A 20148-nucleotide genomic window follows, 5' to 3' on the forward strand; every position below is an offset into this window, starting at 1 on the left:
ATGCTATGGTCCCTATAGATTCTATAGTCTTGCTGCATACATATAGAATAACAGACACACTTTCCCACATTCACTCAGTACTTATTATGCACATTTCAATCAGCTTACTATCCAAATTTCAGTCACTTAACTAATATTCCTTAACATCCAAATTTCAATATTTTAATATCCAGATTTCAATCAGCTTAATAGCCATATTTCAATCCTGTTATTATCCCAATTTCAATCATCTTAATACTTTCCACACTCACAGAACTTTCACATAAACATTCACTATACTCACACATCTCACATCCACATTCACTTCATGCTATTACTTGACTTAAGACTAGTGGTACCCTCCTCCATTTTTATGTTTCGTTTTATTGATTTTATTATAATTTTTTAAATTTTTTATACAAATTCATTTAAATTGACTTACTGAAATTAGTTGCCGTGTCCCTCAATTGTTTGCGGATGTTGTGTCTCCTCCAGGCAGCTCATAGCTTTTGGTTAGATGGGAATTTTCCTCAAGCTTCATAAAATGCGGCATTGGTTTTCCTTGCAGACCCCCACTGGAAAGCTCCGCATGCAGATCATCCTGATCATTGACGCCAAATTGTCGTGGAAATTACCACCAGGGACAATCAAAGTCAATCTTGAATGAATCATCCTTTATTATCAGCGCGCTGGAGAGGTTCCAACCAACTAATGCACCAAGTACACATGTCAATCAGGAGCTCCACCTGGGGTAGTCCTGTTAGTTCTCTTATATAGAGACAAGTTATATTTGCAGGATTTAGCTTATTCATCATTCATAATTAACTCATCATTAAAGTTTGCTTCATTCATGTGACCGACCAATACTGGGTCATGCATGTGAGGAGGGTCGTTCAGTCACTTGCATGAATACAGAAATTGGTTATTAGAAAAGCAAAAACATAAAATGTTCCATCACACTATGATAGGGCAACTATGTAACCATGATAGGACATCTATGTACCCATGATAGGGTTCTTATGTAATTCTGATAGGGCTTCTATCATAGTTACATAGATGCCCTATGTCCAACTAGCTCTCACAGTCTCACGTCAGAATTAGATGTTCATCCATGTTGAAGTTGTTGCAAAGTGTTTAAAGTTAAGTTCAGGCATTAACTCCAAAATCTTAAGTTTAGGCATTAACTCCCAATGGTTAGGTAAGAGTTAAGGTTTGGGATAGGGTTAAAAAAAAAATCCACAAAATATATTGTATTACTGGATTTTAACTTTCAACCTTTGGAATCAGAGGCAGATGATTACACCCATTTGCCATTCCCATCCACAACACCTGAAAAAAACCTACTTGAAAGTAACAGTGCTCACTGTTGCCCCCTAGTGGCTGGTTTCCACATCATCTCCCGACATCCTCAGACATGGATGGATGTTGAATACTGACTTGTATCATGGGTGACCAGGCTTTCTGTCGGTTTTCTCTGACCTAGGGCCCACACCAAAGTTTCCTGGGGATCGCAGGGCCTTACTTGATTTGACCGTTCCCCCTAACCACCAAAGGACAAGCAACAGCTGCAGAAGAAGTGAAGAGTAGAGGAAGTGCTAGTCACATCAGATCTAGTATTCAAACTCAAAAGTGTCAAAGAAATTAATACAGTATATTATGATGTCACTTAACAAATCACGAGGTGGTGCATTAACCTTGATCTCTATCCATGCTGCTCCCTCAGAGGACAAGCAGAAGAAGAAGAAGCAGGGAAAGGAGAAGAGTGCAGGAGAGAGAGAGGGCAGCAAGACCCTGCAGCGCTCCAAGACCTTCGTCAGCCTCCTTTTCAAGAGAGATGCACGGAGAGAGATGTCCAGGAACAGAAGAGAGAGAGACACATCACGGGACAGTAGAGAGACAGGGACAGGGGACTCCCACAGGGGTCGATTTAAATCACCCTCCCACCATGCTGACAAAGGTGAGAGGACCAAGATACACTGGCACAACTTTATAGAGACACATCCTACATTCACTTGGACAACCACACAAACACATGAATGCATGCATGTTAGCAATCAGACACACAAAAGCACCAGTCCTTCCATCTCAGACTGGAGACCTTCACGCCCATATCCCTGTTTAACCCTGACGATAGCCACGATCCTAACCCTGACCATAGCCACGACCCTAACCCTAACCCTAGCTTAATGCCCAGATCCCGGTTCAACCCTAACCATAGCCTCGACCCTAACCCTAGCTTCATGCCCACATCCTGGTTCAACCCTAATCATATATCGACCCTAACCCTAACCCTAGCTTCATGCCCACATCCCGGTTTAACTCTAACCATAGCCTCAACCCTAACTCTCAACCACAACACTAACACTAACCCCACTGTGCAACCCACGGTTTGATGCCAGCATAAACAGAAACCCTCTTAAACCTAACCCCACTGGTTATTATACCTCACCCTTACCTCTACCAACTCGCTAGCGTCGCTAAACAGATGTTCCCTAATCACTCTCTAGCATTTTACTACTACTACTACTCACTCAGTAGCTCTGTCATTTTGTGGTTCAGAGAACAAGCACATTTTCTGTTGCTGTGTTATTTGACCAATGTGAACGTTCATTGTGTGATCATGTTGTTCTATTTATCCCCGGATATCTGTCCCCCCGACTCCCTAGATAAAGAGAGGGGTCGTCCGTTCCAGCTGCTGACCGCTCCAAGGGAGACCCGTGCTGGGGTGAAGGACAGCAGCCCCCTGCTTCACCCTGAGACCCTGGGACAAGTGGAGAACATGGCCAGGAAACTGCTCAGTCAGGATGAAGTCACTGCAGTCATGAGACACTGTAAGCGGGTGAGTCACTGAACCAAAATGTCAAACTAAGTGAAACACTGTAAATGGGGCTGTTCTGAGCTGTAATGGCTAATGGAGACATTTTAAGAGTAAATTCTGAACCAAATTGGCAGACTGAGACACTCAGAGAGGGAAAATGCTGAGCTGTATTGACTGTCATAAGACAATGCAGGTAAGTGAGTTCCTGAAACAAAACAGCATATTGAGTGAGACACTGCAGAGCTACTGAGCCGGAATGGCTGTCTGAAACAGTGCAAGGGCCAATCCAGAAACAATTCCTTGCCCCTCTTCCTAGACCTTACCACTTTGATGTCCGTAGAAATGAAGGAATCAGACATACCCACCACAGAAACAAAAATAACAAAGCAAGAAAATAACATTATTTCAATCAGGCACTTGTGTGTGTGTGATGCGGGGCTGGATGCGGGGCGGGATGTCACGAAATGGTCCCTTGAAGTCGTCAGGACATTGAGTCATGGTCCCCTAGAGGTTTTGTCTACAGTAGTTCCCTGTTGGTCCTAGGGTGTCCCTGAGGACGTTTTTCAGGACATTCTTGTAATGTTGTGTCATGGTCCCCTGTAGGTTTTTGTCCAGTTTCTAGTTTGTCCTTGGGACGTCACCTGATGGTCGCAAAGAAACGCCCCCCCCCCCCCCCCCCCCAAAAAATGTGTTCTACCCAGGGCACACACACCCTAGTTTCATTATACATCACCCCTTGTTACTGTTCCCAAGCCCATCAAGGCCCTGATTGGTGAACCGTTGATCCAGTCACAGCTCGCTGTCTTTTGACAATGCTAGGGGGACACAGACAGCTTTTGACTTACATATTTGACACACTTGTTTGTTTATTCATACAGTAATTTAATATTATTATTTTATATTCTGAAAACATAGCAACCATGTTCTGTGTATGTTTGGTGTTACATTGATGGAATATTCTCCTAGCCCTCAGAAAACTAGACACAGGAGTGTTGTTCCCATGAAACATGTCTAACATGTTATATTCTGAGAACAGTCAGTGAATGTTTGGTGTGCGTTTTGTTTGACATTAAGGGAATGTTCTTCTAACTTTAACACCAAAACATGCTAAATAGTTTCTTAGGAGGTTTTAACTAACATACATAGAATGTTCCCCCAACTAACGGAAAACTGGACACTCAAACATCAGGGGAACATTACGGGTAACATAAAAAAAACTTCCTCTCCCTAGAATTGTTAGCTGGGATGAGCCTGTCTAGTGGATTTAAGCAACGTTCGCACGCTTTCTGGCAGCCTTCATGGCAGGGATCAGTTATTTTTGCCTCTGGCGCACAGCTTGAGGAAGATGTTGGTTCCTCTCAGATTCAGACATACCTACCACTTTCGGAGCAGCTAACAGTGAACAGACTGTACCCATAGTACTGTAGACTGATGAGTTTCATGTAAAGTATGGTTTCCTGTGTGTGTCTGAATGTCTGACAATGATTGGTGTGTCCGCCGGCGTCTCAGACAAAAGACAGATTTTCCACGTCATTTACAGATGTAGGATCTTAATTTGAGCCAGTTTGCGATAGCAGAAAAATAATCCTGCAGCAACAGGAAATGTGAATTATTATGTGGATTATAATTAATGGACATTTTTGTAGGGGTTGATACGTACATTTTTCGTTAGGGCAAATCAAGTCTGAAACTCAAATACACTACAAGTTGAATTTCCTATCTGCAACAAAATAGTGATTAAATTAAGATCCAACACCTGTATGACAAGGGTCAAATATCGGCCATCATCTAATCTCGCTCTCCCAGTCTAGTGATATTTTTTGCTATAGACAAAAGGGTTAGTGATATGTGTCTGGTATTGTATGGATGTTTTTAAATAAACAGTGCTTCTGATGGAGCTCCTCTCTTTCTCTCTCTATCCGTCACACTCACTCGCTCTACTCCTCACACCAAAATGATCAGCTCCTCAGATTTTCCTTCAGAACTCTGTATAAGCTATCAGGGTGGCATCATCTGTACCTTGTCTCAAATCCACACACGTGCATAGGGGGTAGAGGGAAGGGAAAAGGGGCTTGACCTAGGGGTACATTTTTTAAGATGAATACTGTGAATCTTCTCTCACCTGTCCAGTTGTTTCAGATGTAGGAAAGGAAAACAACATTATTTATTATAGACTATGAAGATGAACCCTCTGTCTTTCTCTCTCTCTGTATCAGTTTATGTTGGCGTGTGTGGTGGAGGATCTAGTACACCCTCTACTGGCCATACTGGACCGACCTGAGAAACTACTACTGATACGAGAGATCAGGTGTGTGTGTGTGTGCGCGCGTGTGTCCGTCCATGCGTGTGTTTACATGTGGGATGTTTGTGTATGTGTGCTATATGCTAGTGTGGTTAATGCACTCCATGGTGTGTCACTACTACTGATACGACAAAGCAGGCGTGTGTGTGTGTCTGCGTGTGTAGTTCCTCTCACCAAGCATCTCTCTGTATCTTTCCAGGATGCTGATCCCTCCTACAGAGATGGGCCGTTTTGACAGTATTGTCATGCCCTTTGAACTGGAGGCCTACGACATACTGAAGAGCCGCTCATGTAAGAACATCAAAAATATCCGGGGCGCCAGTCTGTTTCTGCTCTAGTGCTAACTCCTTATAGAAGATGCAGGTGGCAGCGGGAGGAGGTAGGGAACTGGTCTGTCTGCCCAATATAAAGGATCAAAATTGGCAGAGCAACAAAAATAGCATAAATAGGAAATTACATTTGAATACATTTAGGTTGGAGTCATTAAAACTCGTTTTTCAACCACTCCACAAATTTCTTGTTAACAAACTATAGTTTTGGCAAGTCGGTTAGGACACCTACTTTGTGCATGACACAAGTAATTTTTCCAACAATTGTTTACAGACAAATTATTTCACTTATAATTCACTTTATCACAATTCCAGTGGGTCAGAAGTTTACATACACTAAGTTGGCTGTGCCTTTAAACAGCTTGGAAAATTCCAGAAAATGATGTCATGGCTTTAGAAGCTTCTGATAGGCTAATTGACATCATTTGAGTCAATTGGAGGTGTATGTGTGGATGTATTTCAAGGCCTACCTTCAAACTCAGTGCCTCTTTGCTTGACATCATGGGAAAATCAATAGAAATCAGCTAAGACCTCAGAAAAAACATAGTAGACCTCCACGAGTCTGGTTCATCCTTGCGAGCAATTTCCAAACGCCTGAAGGTACCACGTTCATCTGTACAAACAATAGTACGCAAGTATAAACACCATGGGACCATGCAGCCGTCGTACTGCTCAGGAAGGAGACGCGTTCTGTCTCCTAGAGATGAACGCACTTTGGTGCGAAAAGTGCAAATCAATCCCAGAACAACAGCAAAGGACCTTGTGAAGATGATATTATAGTATGATATTTGTCCCCATGTGCAGTTGCAAACCGCAACGGTTTGCAACTGCACATGGAGACAAATATCATACTTTTTGGAGAAATGTCTGATGAAACAAAAATAGAACTGTTTGGCCATAATGACCATTGTTATGTTTGGAGGAAAAGGGGGAAGCTTGCAAGCCGAAGAACACCATCCCAACCGTGAAGCATGGCGGTGGCAGCATCATGTTGTGGGGGTGCTTTGCTGCAGGAGGGACTGGTGCACTTCACAAAATAGATGGCATCATGAGGGAGGAAAATTATGTGGATATATTGAAGCAACATCTCAAGACATCAGTCAGGAAGTTAAAGCTTGGTTGCAAATGGGTCTTCCAAATGGACAATGACCCCAAGCATACTTCCAAAGTTGTGGCAAAATGGGTTAAGGACAACAAAGTCAAGGTATCGGAGTGGCCATCACAAAGCCCTGACCTCAATCCCATAGAAAAAAAAATGAAAAAGCATGTGTGAGCAAGGAGGCCTACAAACCTGACTCAGTTACACCAGCTCTGTCAGGAGGAATGGGCCAAAATTCACCCAACTTATTGTGGGAAGCTTGCGGTTTTCTACCCCGAAACTTTTGACCCAAGTTAAACAATTTAAAGGTAATGCTACCAAATACTAATTGAGTGTATGTAAACTTCTGACTCACTAGGAATGTGATGCCACCCAAAAAAAAAGGAATATTTGGGGCATGCAACCATCGCAGCTCTGCAGATTTTGTTGCGAGGATACAGAATCAATATACCATTTGTTCTGGTATTGCCCTCAGATAGCCTGTTTCTGGACTCAGGTTCAGGAATGGCTAAAAAAGCATAACATTATTCTAACATTGACCCTAGAAATAGCATTGTTGGAAGATCTGGAGAGACTTGGTCAGTCAATTGCTAATATACTAATACTCTTAATAACCTGTGGATTCTATTCGATTAGATACATTCAAATTGTATGTTAAACATCACAGCATAGTTGAAAGATACAGTATATGGCGCGTAGAAATCAGAAGAGGGTGGCCAGCAGAGATGGGTGGGATGGGCAGAGGGAAGCTGGGGGTTGGGATGTGGAACTGGAGACAAGTGGGAGTGGAGTTTCTGGGTGGGGGATAAAATGACGGTCAAAGACAAATGTCAAAATAAACCCACCCCAAAAAATAAGTTTTGAATGACTGTTACATCCAATGCCTGTTTGCATCAGGCTGAGGTACAAGCAGGTGCTTGTACGCGTGCGAATGCACATGTGTGCATTCAAACGCACACGTGCACACACTAGGACACATACACACATGCAAATAGTGCCACACTTGCACTCAAACACATAGTCGGCCTTGCTGTTTTGATTTTTGTTTGTCTTTTGTTTGTTTGCATTGTTGTTTTCCTTAATTGTTGTATTTTGTTCATTTTGTTGGTGCATTGGTGGACAGTGGCTTGGTGGTGGGAAGGAGTTGGGGGGGGGTAGAGGGAGTTTTTTTGGGGGGGGGGGGGGGTAATGTTTTGTATTCTAGTATTGTATGTTCATATCTTTGTTGTGTTCTCGTCCTCAGTGAGGTCTCCTGTCCTGCGCTCTCCTCGCAGTGGAACCCCTCGACGACACCTCATCACCCCCATACCAGGTCTCTCTCTCTGTCGTGTGTGTGTGTGTGTGTGTGTGTGTGTGTGTATAATGCCCCCTCATTCCCCCCTCCCTCCCTCTCTCTCTCTCTCTCTCTCCGCCCAATCTCTTTCTCTAACCGCTCTCCTCTGCTATTATATAACCAGAGAACTTATCCTCTTCCTCCTCATCTCTTCCTGTGTCTCTTCTTCTCCTCTTTTCATATCTCCTCTCACCTCCCTCTTTTTCCAGTACATCTCATATCCTGTCTGACAGAAACACCTGCTCAATATCCAATATCCATTTCATACACATGCAGCACACACAGGGCCGGCCCTAGAGTTTTGGTGGTCCCTAAACAAAATGTTGTTAGGGGGCCCCCCACCTCAAGGTCAAAACCTTTTAGTGGCCCCCGTCTTGACGGTAGAAAGAAAAAAAAGTATGTTTTAGAGTTAATTTCCAGTAATTCAACACATTTTGCAATGAGGTGCAGAGAAAATGTTGCAGTTTCAGAGCAAGTTTGCTGCAATTTTACACATTTTGCCATGGGTCTGTGGGACAAATTCATGACAGATAATTTCCTGCAATTCTACACATTTTGTCAAGGGCCGGAGAGAAGATTTAGATATATTCTAACAAATTTCTTGCAATTCTACACATTTTGCCATACCCTATGCCATATTAATGTGATATTTGCATGAGAGTGACTACCAAGATCAATGGGGGACCCCTGGAGGTCAAGGCCCCTGGGCATGTGCTCTTCGTGCGTGGTTGATAACTCAGCCATGATTACTACAAGTTTAGATGGCTAGCTAAACTAACTGACTAAACATGTTAGCTGACATGCATGGGCTAATTGAGTGACTGCCAGTGACTGACATAACAAAAGAAAAATGGCTGACGCACAACAACATTTTGAAATTGCACATTGTCTATTCTACTACTATAACCTTTTAACAGTAAGACCCTAACTGAGCTCTTGAGACCCCGACTAAGCCGGGGGGCCCTAAGCAACCGCTTATGTTGCTTAGGCCCAGTCCCAGCACTACACACACACACACACACACACACACACACACACACACACACACACACACACACACACACACACACACACACACACACACACACACACACACACACACACACACACACACACACACACACACACAGGCCTATGTCAGATGACTTCAGTAGGAAGGCTTGTATTATGCCTCTGTGAGAAACACAAAAGCCAGAGAGGAGCAGTGCTAAGTCATAGACATGCGTGGGCTGACTGCTTGGAGCCTTTGAAGCCTTTCTCAAACTAGACCAATTCAAGAGTCAGACACAGTGCATGTGTGTGTGCATACCTTAAAAGCTTCTCAAACTCTCTCTCCATTCAAGAGTAAAAAAAACACAGAGTGAAGGCATTTTCTACCGCCCCCACAGAAGTAAATGACCCCAGCCATCTAGCACTCAGAGGTGAGGGGTTAAGGGGTTGAAAGGTCAGCTGACTCCACCAGGGTGGAAGAAAACGGACATGTCAAACACAGCCAGTGAGTTCTGACAGGTCAGGGTGATGACCTCCGATAGAGATATGCAGATTGGACCCTTTGGTGAATGGACTCCATTTTGTAAACTCCCACTCAGTGTCACTGCCAAACAGACGGTTGACCAGTGCTAGGAAGGTTTAGAATATTGGTACAATACAGTGGGTCTTCTGGGGTTAAAGGGAATGAGCGAGTGTTTGTGTGTGTGTTAATATGTGTGTGATAACATGCATATCTCCTCTCCAGACTACCATGGTGGTTTCCAGCTTCAGCCAGCCAAGGACTTGGGGAGAGACCGTCAGCTGATGGAAGACCTAGAGAGACTACGTGTGTCTGGCCTCCAGGATGGTCTCCTGCCCCCTTCCCGTGCTTTCACCCCCCTCTTGGATGTCCCCGTGGACAGCTACACCCACCACACCCCACGCTCACGCTCTCCGAGTCCCTCACCCCCCAACTGGCTCCTCACAGAATCCTCACACACTACCAGACGCCAACCCCAAACCAACCACTCTCCCCATAGGCGAGACAATGGTTTGTCCTGGCCCCGGCACTATGATGAGACCTCATTGCTGTCGGAAGATACCACTCCTGAGCGGGGGCGGTTGCCGGTGAGGAACGAACATAATGGAAGGGTCAGGAGGGACCAATGGGAGGGCGGCTCTGAGAGGAAGGGAGGGATGGCCGAGGGGTATATGGAGGTGAGAGTACACTTACCCCCCAGGAACATTCAACCCACCCTGGCTCAGGTGCTTGAGCCCCCCCCAAAGGACCGAAGCCCCTCGACAGGGAGGGAGAGGGGGGGACAAGGGCAGAGAGGGAAGGTGAAGCAAGTGAACAGACTTTCGCCGGGACGGTCGCAGAATGGTCACCATGGAAACGCAACACCTGTAGCCATTCAGGAGTATGAGATCACCACGGTGACCATCTCCAAAACTAAACAGTCTCTGGGTGAGTAGGCCTATTCGAGAGTCGCCAACTAATCTGCAGCCTGCTAGTACTCTACCTTACCAGTAGAGATCAGTGTTATTACATAACAATGGCCCTGTATAAAATAAACCCCTTGTAAGGCTGTTTACAAAGTGTAACACATCTGATTCAACTGTCTTTTTTGTTGTTCTATTTTTACATATATTTTATTGGATATCCCCCCAGCTCTACAGTCAACAAATGCAATAAAATTCAATACATTTGGCACTTTACAAAACAAAAGCAGTTCATACCTTCTCATAGATCATCACATAGTGTTAAAATCCCATAATATTGGAAGGGAAGGTGCACATTTTCTAAGATTGACATAAATGCTCAATACTATACATGTACTTACACTGCTTTCAGATAGTATTCATACCCTTTGACTTATACCACATTTTGGTGTTAGTCTGAAAAAAACATGTAATAGATTTTTTTCTCATCAAGCTACACACAATACCCTATAATGACAAAGCAGATACAGGTTTTAAGACATTTTTGCAAATGTATTACAAAAAACCCCAGATACTTTATTAACATAGGTATTCAGACCCTTTGCTATGAGACTCGACATTGAGATCAGGTGCATCCTGTTTCCATTGATCATCCTCGAGATGTTTCTACAACTTGATTGGAGTCCACCTGCAGTAAATTCAATTGATTGGACATGATTTGGAAAGGCACACACCTTTCTATATAAGGTCCCACAGTTGACAGTGCATGTTAGAGCAAAAACCAAGCCATGATGTCGACTGAATTGTCCATAGAGCTCCGAGACAGGATTGTGTCGAGTCACAGATCTGGGGAAGGGTACCAACACATTTCTGCAGCATTGAAGGTCCCCAAGAAAACAATGGACTCCAGACCATGAGAAACAAGATTCTTTGGTCTGATGAAACCAAGATTGAACTCTTTGACCTGAATGCCAAGCAGCACGTCTGGAGGAAACCCGGCACCATCCCTACGGTGAAGCATGATGGTGGCAGTATCATGCTGTGGGGATATTTTTCAGTGCCAGGAACTGGGAGAATAGTCAGGATCGAGGGAAAGATGAACGGAGCAAAGTAGAGAGAGATCCTTGATGAAAACCTGCTCCAGAGCGCTCAGGACCTCTGACTGGGGCAAAGGTTCACCTTCCAACAGGATAATGACCCTAAGCACACAGCCAAGACAACGCAGGAGTGGCTTTGGGACAAGTCTCTGAATGTCCTTTTGTGGCCCAGCCAGAGCCCGGACTTGAACCTGATCGAACATCTCTGGAGAGACCTGAAAATAGCGGCGCAGCAACGCTCCCCATCCAACCTGACAGAGCTTGAGAGGATCTGCAGAGAAGAATGGGAGAAACTCCCCAAATATAGGTGTGCCAAGCTTGTAGCGCCATTCCCAAGAAGATTTGAGGCTGTAATCGCTGCCAAAGGTTCTTCGACAAAGTAAAGGGTCTGAATACTTATGTAAATGTGATATTTCCTTTTTTTATATATACATTTGCAAAAATGTCAATCGGTTTTTGCTTTGTCATTATTGGTTATTGTGAGTAGATTGATGAGAAACTATTTAATACATTTTAGAATAAGGCTATAATGTAACAAAATGTGAAAAAAGTCAAGGGGTCTGAATACTTTCCGAATGCACCGTAAGCATTCACACCCCATTCACACATCAATAGATGTTATAATAACCTTTGGCAGTGATTACAGCTGTGAGTCTTTCTTGGTCTCTAAGAACTTTGCACACCTGGATTGTACAATATTGGCACAATATTATTTTCCAAATTCTTCAAGCTCTGTCAGTTGGAATGTTAGCCATTTTCAAGTCTTTCTATTGATTTTAAAGCTGATTTAATTCAAAATTGTAACTAGGCCACTCATGAGCATTCAATGTTGTCTTGGTAAGCAACTCCAATGTATATTTGATATTGTCTTTTAGATTATTGTCCTGCTAAATGGTGTATTTGTCTCTCAGTATCTACTGAAAAGCAGGCTGAATCATGTTTTCATCTAGGATTCTGCCTTTGCTTAGTGCTATTCTGTGTATTTTTTTCCTAAAAACTCCCTAGTCCTTGCCGATGACAAGCACACGCATAACACGATGCAGCCACCACCATGCTTGAAAATATGAAGAGTGGTACAGTTCTTCGTGATGTGTTGTTGGATTGACCCCAAACACAACTCTTTGTATTCAGGACACATTTCTTTGCCGTTTTAGTTTAGTGCCTTATTGCAAACAGGATGCATGTTGTGGAATATTGTTATTTTGTACAGGCTTCCTTCTTTTCACTCTGTCATTTACGTTAGTATTGTGGAGAAACTACAATGTCATTGATCCATCTTAGCCTACAATTTCCACGCTGCTGCGGAAATCTAATTAACATAATACAACATTCCCCATCAAAGTCTGTCTGTTTAAGCTAGAAATATCAATCCACCACAACCGCCGATATCGCCCTTCTGCAACTGCGGTGGCAGAGCTACAGCGGTATTTGTCAGACCATGAGACTTCCTAAAAATCAGTCTTCTCCCAAAAACGTTGGTTTGACAAGTCTTGTCTGAAGTCGGTACAGCCTCTTCTGCCAACTTCTGTCTACAGCTTCCAAACGGTTTGGGCTACACACTAATATGACCCCTCTGTGGAAACCTGAGAGACTCTGTTTTGCTCTAGGACTGAAGGTCCCCGGTACCAGTAAAAAAAATGAATGGAAGTATATATGGAGATAGTTTAATGCAAAAAATAAAGGGATAAATACATGTAAAAAAATTATTTATTATCTCTCAGATTTTCTTATAAACTCAGCAAGAAAAGAAACGTCCCTTTTTCAGGACCCTGTCTTTCAAAGATAATTAGTAAAAATCCAAATAACTTCACAGATCTTCATTGTAAAGGGTTTAAACACTGTTTCCCATGCTCGTTCAATGAACCATAAACAATTAATGAACATGCACCTGTGGAATGGTCGTTAAGACATTAACAGCTTACAGACAGGAGGCAATTAAGGTCACAGTTATGAAAACTTAAGACACTAAAGTGGCCTTTCTACTGACTCTGAAAAACACCAAAAGTAAGATGCCCAGGGTCCCTGCTCATCTGCATGAACGTGCCTTAGGCATGCTGCAAGGAGGCATGAGGACTGCAGATGTGGCCAGGGCAATAAATTGCAATGTGCATACTGTTAGACAGCGCTACAGGGAGACAGGATGGACAGCTGATCATCCTCGCAGTGGTAGACCACGTGTAACAACACCTGCACAGGATCGGTACATCTGAACATCACACCTGCGGGACAGGTACAGGATGGCAACAACAACTGCCTGAGTTACACCAGGAACGCACAATCCCTCCATCAGTGCTCAGACTGTCCGCAATAGGCTGAGAGAGGCTGGACTGAGGGCTTGTAGGCCTGTTGTAAGGCAGGTCCTCTCTAGACATCACCGGCAAAAACGTCGCCTATGGGCACAAACCCACCGTCGCTGAACCAGACAGGACTGGAAAAAAGTGCTCTTCACTGACAAGTTGCGGTTTTGTCTCACCAGGGGTGAAGGTCGGATTCGCGTTTATCGTCGAAGGAATGAGCGTTACACCGAGGCCTGTGCTCTGGAGCGGGATCGATTTGGAGGTGGAGGGTCCGTCATGGTCTGGGGCGGTGTGTCACAGCATCATCGGACTGATCATGCAATCTCAACGCTGTACGTTACAGGGAAGACATCCTCCTCCCTCATGTGGTACCCTTCCTGCAGGCTCATCCTGACATGACCCTCCAGCATGACAATGCCACCAGCCATATTGCTCGTTCTGTGTCTGTGATTTCCTGCAAGACAGGAATGTCAGTGTTGTGCCATGGCCAGCGAAGAGCCTGGATCTCACGTCTGGGGCCTGTTGGATCGGAGGGTGAGGGCTAGGGCCATTCCCCCCAGAAATGTCCGGGAACTTGCAGGTGCCTTGGTGGAAGAGTGGGGCAACATCTCACAGCAAGAACTGGCAAATCTGATGCAGTCCATGAGGTCACACCAGGTCACACCAGTTATTGACTTACTTTTGATTTTGACCCCCCCCCCTTTGTTCAGGAACACATTATTACATTTCTGTTAGTTACATGTCTGTGGAGCTTGTTCAGGTTATGTCTCAGTTGTTGAATCTTGTTATGCTCATACAAATATTTACACATGTTAAGTTTGCTGAAAATAAACACAGTTGACAGTGAGAGGACGTTTCTTTTTTTGCTGAGTTTATTTCACATGGTGAAATCTCTGAGCGGGTTCCTTCCTCTCCAGCAACTGAGTTAGGAAGGACGTCTGTATCGTTGTAGTGACTGGGTGTATTGATAGACCATCCAAAGTGTAAATAATAACTTCACCATGCTCAAATGGATATTCAATGTCTGCTTACATTTTTTAAATGAATTTGTAAAAATGTCCAAAAACATGAATCTACTTTGACATTATCGGGTGTTCTGTGTAGGCCAGTGAAACCAAATCGCCGTTTTAAATTCAAGCTGTAACACAACAAAATGTGAAAAACTCAAGGGTTGTGAATACTTTCTGAAGGCACTGTCAATACCCCTATGAATACATCAACTAAGTCTTGACTGAAGACTAGGATTACTAGTTGATTGGCTGGAGCAGAAGCCTGCACCTACACCAGCCCTTTGTGGATAAACTCTCTATCTCTGCTCTACAGGTATCAGTATCTCAGGTGGGATGGAGTCCAAGGTGCAGCCTGTGATCAAGATAGAGAAGATCTTTCCAGGAGGAGCTGCCTCTACCAGTGATGTTCTGAAGGTAAGCTTCTTTAAGAGCTCACTGCAATATTAGGGCAGCTCATGTTTTAATCAGAACTGAGCCCGATGAAACAGGGTGACGTGTTTAGCAGTTTTGGTCTGTGACATTTGTAAATGCCACTCTAGTTTAGTTTGGTATTTTTTTTGTGTGTGTGTTTGTTTTTTATATCTCCAGTATGACTGATGAGGTACAGGTAATTTACCTCATCAGTCGGGCTGGGCCAGGTAATGTATGGGTAATATGACTCAGCCAGAGTGTATTAATAGAAGGGAAGAGATACTGAATGAAGCAGGGGGATGAGGTCAGAGGTTAGAGGTTGCAGTGTGGTGAAGGGGGTAATGTCTGAGACGGCCCTACCGTAGCGATCTCTAGATACTAGGTCGAAGTTTCAAAATCAGCTGTTGCTGCCGTGAGCATATCAGGTGACAGCACTTCCCAGGTTCGATAGGGCCATGACTCGAGTGTCAAACACTCTGCGGATCTGGTGTCGGCTAAGCCTTTCAGTTTCCATGAACTTCCCCTCCGAGTCCCCCCCCCCCCCCCCCCCTCTCTCTCTCTCTCTCTCTCTCTCTCTCTCTCTCTCTCTCACACATACACACGCACTGACATGCATTCACACAAAATCGTGACAGAGACCTTCGTGAAGGAGAGGAAGGGAAGGACAAGGCGGGAGAGAATTGTTTGGGAAAGAGAGAGAGAGAGACAGACCGATATAGACGGAGCAGACGTGGTTGGTTTGCTCCAGCCCCTTAATTCCTAGGCATAGCCTGATAGCCTGTCCCTAACTTGTGTGTATCTGCCACACACTGAGAGCAGGGGGAAGTAGGATTACTACACCAGACTGACTGTTCACACACATCCTGTCCTCTTGTTCCTGTCTGATAACTGCCTGTCTTTAAGCTAGCCACCAGGTCTGTATTTGTGTGTGTGTGTGTGTCACGCTTGCTATTGCTCCTGCTTGACGGTTTTGTCAAGCAGGGATAGAGCTTTTGTCAAAATTGACTTTTTGTAGCAGGTTAGGAGAACTTACGCAGCAGGTTAGGAGCATTAACATAGCAGGTTAAGATAATTATATTACCCTTTTTAAAATGGTTAGGGTTAGCTAATATGCAACTACTTTTTTGTAGTTCACAGTTGGTCCCAGGATGTTTTTAGGATGTTCTTGGAACGTTGTGTCATGGTCCCCTGAACGTTCTTGAGACGTTGTGTCATTGTCCCCTGGAGGTTTTTGCCACGTGATGGTCCCTGGTGTAACAAACCACTGTAATTAAAGAAATGAAATGGCATGGGGGTTTTAAGGTAAGCTGTTCAGCTAAAATAGTGTAGAAATCTTTTAGCAATGAACGCACAAACTCTAGATTTGGGGTATGCTGATCTTTCTGCTGCACCACAAAGTCTGTAGAAGTTCAGAGGTACTCTACACATTCAGCCCCTATAATACATCTCTGCACTTAGCAAAAAAGTGCCATCTGCTTTATAGTTATCATTTAAACTGACATTTGTGTCATTGATTTAATTGACTTATTTCAGCAATTTGAGTTTTTTTTTTTGTATAGTTGTCCAATGTTGGTGGGGCGTGTCATTTTGTTTTAATGTTACACCTGAATTGGAATGCCGTGAACCAAGAGGTTGTGAGTTCAAATCCTAGTTGAGGACATGTTAAGTAATAATTGCTGTTGGAATAAACATACACAATATAATCATGTATTTTAACGTGTGTCAATTATGTAAGTAGAAAACAGTATGTTAAAAGCACTCTGGTTCATCAATCAGGGCCTTGATGGGCTTGGCAACAGTAGCAAGGGGTGATGTGTAATGAAACTAGCTTGCGCGTGGAGGACGACGGCGTTTCTTTGGGACCATCAGGTGATGTCCATGGGACAAACCGGGAACTAGACAAAAACATCCATTGGACCATGACATAATGTCCTAAGAACGTCCCAAAAACTTCCTTTGGGACATCTCGGGACCAACCAGGAATTAGACAAAACATTTAGGGCGCCATGAACCAATGTCTTGACGACTTTAGGAGACAATTGTGTGACATTCTGGGGACATCCTAACAACTGATTATTGTTTGCAGGGTGTGTACTCAACAGTACTCTAAAAACTAGATGATTATACCATTTAACCTGTCCTAGTGTTCTGGTGTTGCTCTCTACAGAAATATGGCCTGGAGTCTGGACAGTGATCCACTACCACCACTGCCTAGAAATTAAGAGCAATGCACATAGCTGAATAATCCACATGAATAGGTTTAAAGTATAAAAATAACTAACTATTTGTAATTTCGATACTGTATTTGTAATGTCAAACCAGACTACAATAGAGAGATCTAATTCAGTAGGGAGGACCATTTAGTGGATGATGACTGTTGGTTAGAGAGAGAGGAAGCCTCAAAAATAACATCCATAAATGTTTACCAAAGAGGATGAATGACATTATGTCTAATATTCAGAATTACTTGTATTAATCTGCTCTTTAGTTAAATGGATCAACATTTTTTGATACTGGCATCACGGGAGGAAGGGCATGAATGTTTTGGGTCAATAAACACGATCAGATATTTTGTTGAACAACATTTTCATGAGGGGAGATATTCCAGCAGGTGCCCTTGTTTGGGTAAGATACCTTGTAGTCTCACATACCTCTGGCTTTGTGATTGTGTTGTAGCCATTCAGTGGGTCTGTGTTGTGAGTGTCAGCCAGGTGCATCCTCGGTGTGCACTGATGACATCACAGGAACTTCCTCTCCTCGAGGTTCTAGAACTCGGCAGTACTCTGTTCTCTTCCTGAAGGAAACAATGCAGGGGGAGGCATTAAGTGTGGTTGGTGTGTGTGTTTTCAACATAACCTTGAGCTTCATCTACTGGGATATGAGTATGGAGATTAGAGAAAAAGACGCTAAGTGGGAGCCGAGGTCAATGCACAGTAAGCATGTGTATGCCTATGTGTGTGTATCACCTCTAACCCGTATTTGTGTATGGTTTGTGTGTGTGTGTGTGTGATTGTGTGTGTTTTGTCTATGCATGCATATGTGTGTGTGTGTGTATGTGTGTGTTTCTCTCTTTGTGTGTGTGTCTCTCCAGGCTGGGTATGAGCTGGTGTCGGTGGACGGTGAGTCTCTGCAGCGTGTGACCCATCTTCATGCAGTGGACGTAATTCGCCGGGCATTCAGCAACAAGGCCAAAGACTCCATGGTGTTCATCGTCAAGGTCCCCAAGAGCCCTGCTGACTAGCCCACTGTCAGGCTTACACAAATACTACAACCTCAGTACTACAGGCCTGTCAAAAAGGATGCTCCGAGGTGCAGTTCACCAACCCACTTTGTCTGGAAATGGAAATGAATGAAATGCTGGTGTTCAAACCAGAACGTTGTCAGATCTGACATCAAGTAAGTGGATTTACAGAAGATGAGAATTCGTCTGATGCAGATGGTTCGGAATGGAAGGGAATGGTCTACTCACAGAGGAGAGGAAGGTACCTCTTACACTGACCAATACGCCTGCTTCTCCTCTAGGGGAAAGGGACAATGATTCCATAGAAAACAGGAAATACTGCTAAAACAAAAATTGGTAACGTGACATGTTATGTTGTAACTGCAGTCGACATGTGGGTCTACTGTGCCTACTTTGAGTATAATAATGTGATAAATAATATTTATCAAAGATAGACTGGATTATATGTATCCCTTTTGTTATATTAACTTATATTGTTAGCTGGAGTTGTTAGGAGTCAGCAGCTATAGCAATCATATTAATATAATGTACTGTAGGTAACTTCAAGGGAAGGAAACTTTATTTTGTGGAAGCAGAGAAAAAAAACATGCAGGCACGCAGACTCACTCACTCACTCACTCACCAACCCACACTCTCACCACTCGCACGCATAACCCCCCCTATACACACAGTTCCAGGGACCATTTCAGTCCACCGGGGTCCTGTCAGAGAGAGAGAGAGAGAGATTACTGTGTCCAACGTCATGAGATTTATAGTCCAGATTAAGCCTCTGTATTATAGTTGTGGTTTAGTGGATGTCTAGGGGATCAGTACAAATTGCAGCTCTGTTTAAAACTGTATTTCTGGCAAACAGAGTTCATGTTTCTGGAGCAGGATGCCACTTTAGATGCTTGATTACATAGGCTTGTGGACTGAGCCTGAACAGACATGTGGAGGAGATGGAGGAAAACCTAAATGATGTACAGGATGTGAGGACCAGTGGCTTAAACTAAGGCTGGAGGGAGAGCAGTTGGGAGAGAGGCAGAGGGGCTAGGGCTGGGGTGAAGAGAGAAAGGGTGGGAGAGAGGGACTCTCTGGGCCAGGGAAAGAAGGGCTGGCACGACAGGAGGATGGTGGCACCTTCATTGGGGAGGACGGGTTGGTGGTAATGACTGGAGCGGAATAGGTGAAATGGTATGAAATACATGGTTTCCATGCGTTTCATGCCATTCCATTGGCTCTGTTCCAGACAATATGAGTCGTCCTCCCCTCACCAGCCTGGCACAGGAACAGAGGGGCAGGGAAAGAGGGGGTAAGACTGGGAAAGATAGGCTAGGGCTGGGAGAGAGTGGGAGAGAGGGGCTGCATGGGTCTGGGAAGGGTTGATGAAGGGTGGATGTTAGGTCAAGGGTTAATATTAGGTTAGGTTTAGGTCCCTAACTCCCTGGAATCACCAGAGTGTACAGTGCACCACGCATAGTTCCTTACCTTTATGAGCGGCAGAGGGCTTGAGAGGTGCTTACATATTACTTACTGTAGGGCTAGAACGTCTGGCTGGTGACAAATGCTGCGGTAAAGCTCAATGGCAGTATGGTCGGATAAGCTTCTGTTATTTATATATATGTTTATGTGTATATATATGTGTGTATATATATATATATGTATATCTGTGTGTGTGTGTGTGTGTGTGTAATTAAGCATAATATACATGTAATAAACATATAATAAGGTACATTCAAAATGTTTTCAGAGCTATTGTATTAATTTATCACAATAAATGTTTGTTTTATTGACACCGTCTTTCTGTGTCTCTGGATCGTGTAATATTAATGGAAGTAGTT

The 20148-nt window shown here is 43.8% G+C and overlaps 1 protein-coding gene across 1 annotated transcript in view; it reads left to right on the forward strand.

Moving 5' to 3' along the window:
• LOC129859539 (PDZ domain-containing protein 7-like) overlaps positions 1 to 20107 on the forward strand; it is a 54201-nt gene extending 34094 nt beyond the window's left edge. The window contains exons 8-15 of the mRNA XM_055929420.1: positions 1703 to 1936; positions 2646 to 2818; positions 5014 to 5105; positions 5299 to 5390; positions 7771 to 7839; positions 9596 to 10297; positions 14990 to 15090; positions 18179 to 20107. Coding sequence (XP_055785395.1) covers positions 1703 to 1936; positions 2646 to 2818; positions 5014 to 5105; positions 5299 to 5390; positions 7771 to 7839; positions 9596 to 10297; positions 14990 to 15090; positions 18179 to 18328 — 1613 coding nt within the window. The 3' untranslated portion in view covers positions 18329 to 20107. The remainder of the gene's footprint in view (positions 1 to 1702; positions 1937 to 2645; positions 2819 to 5013; positions 5106 to 5298; positions 5391 to 7770; positions 7840 to 9595; positions 10298 to 14989; positions 15091 to 18178) is intronic.
• Positions 20108 to 20148: the final 41 nt, after the last annotated feature.

This window comes from Salvelinus fontinalis, chromosome 1, assembly GCF_029448725.1.
Source record: "Salvelinus fontinalis isolate EN_2023a chromosome 1, ASM2944872v1, whole genome shotgun sequence".
NCBI classification, from domain to species: domain Eukaryota; kingdom Metazoa; phylum Chordata; class Actinopteri; order Salmoniformes; family Salmonidae; genus Salvelinus; species Salvelinus fontinalis.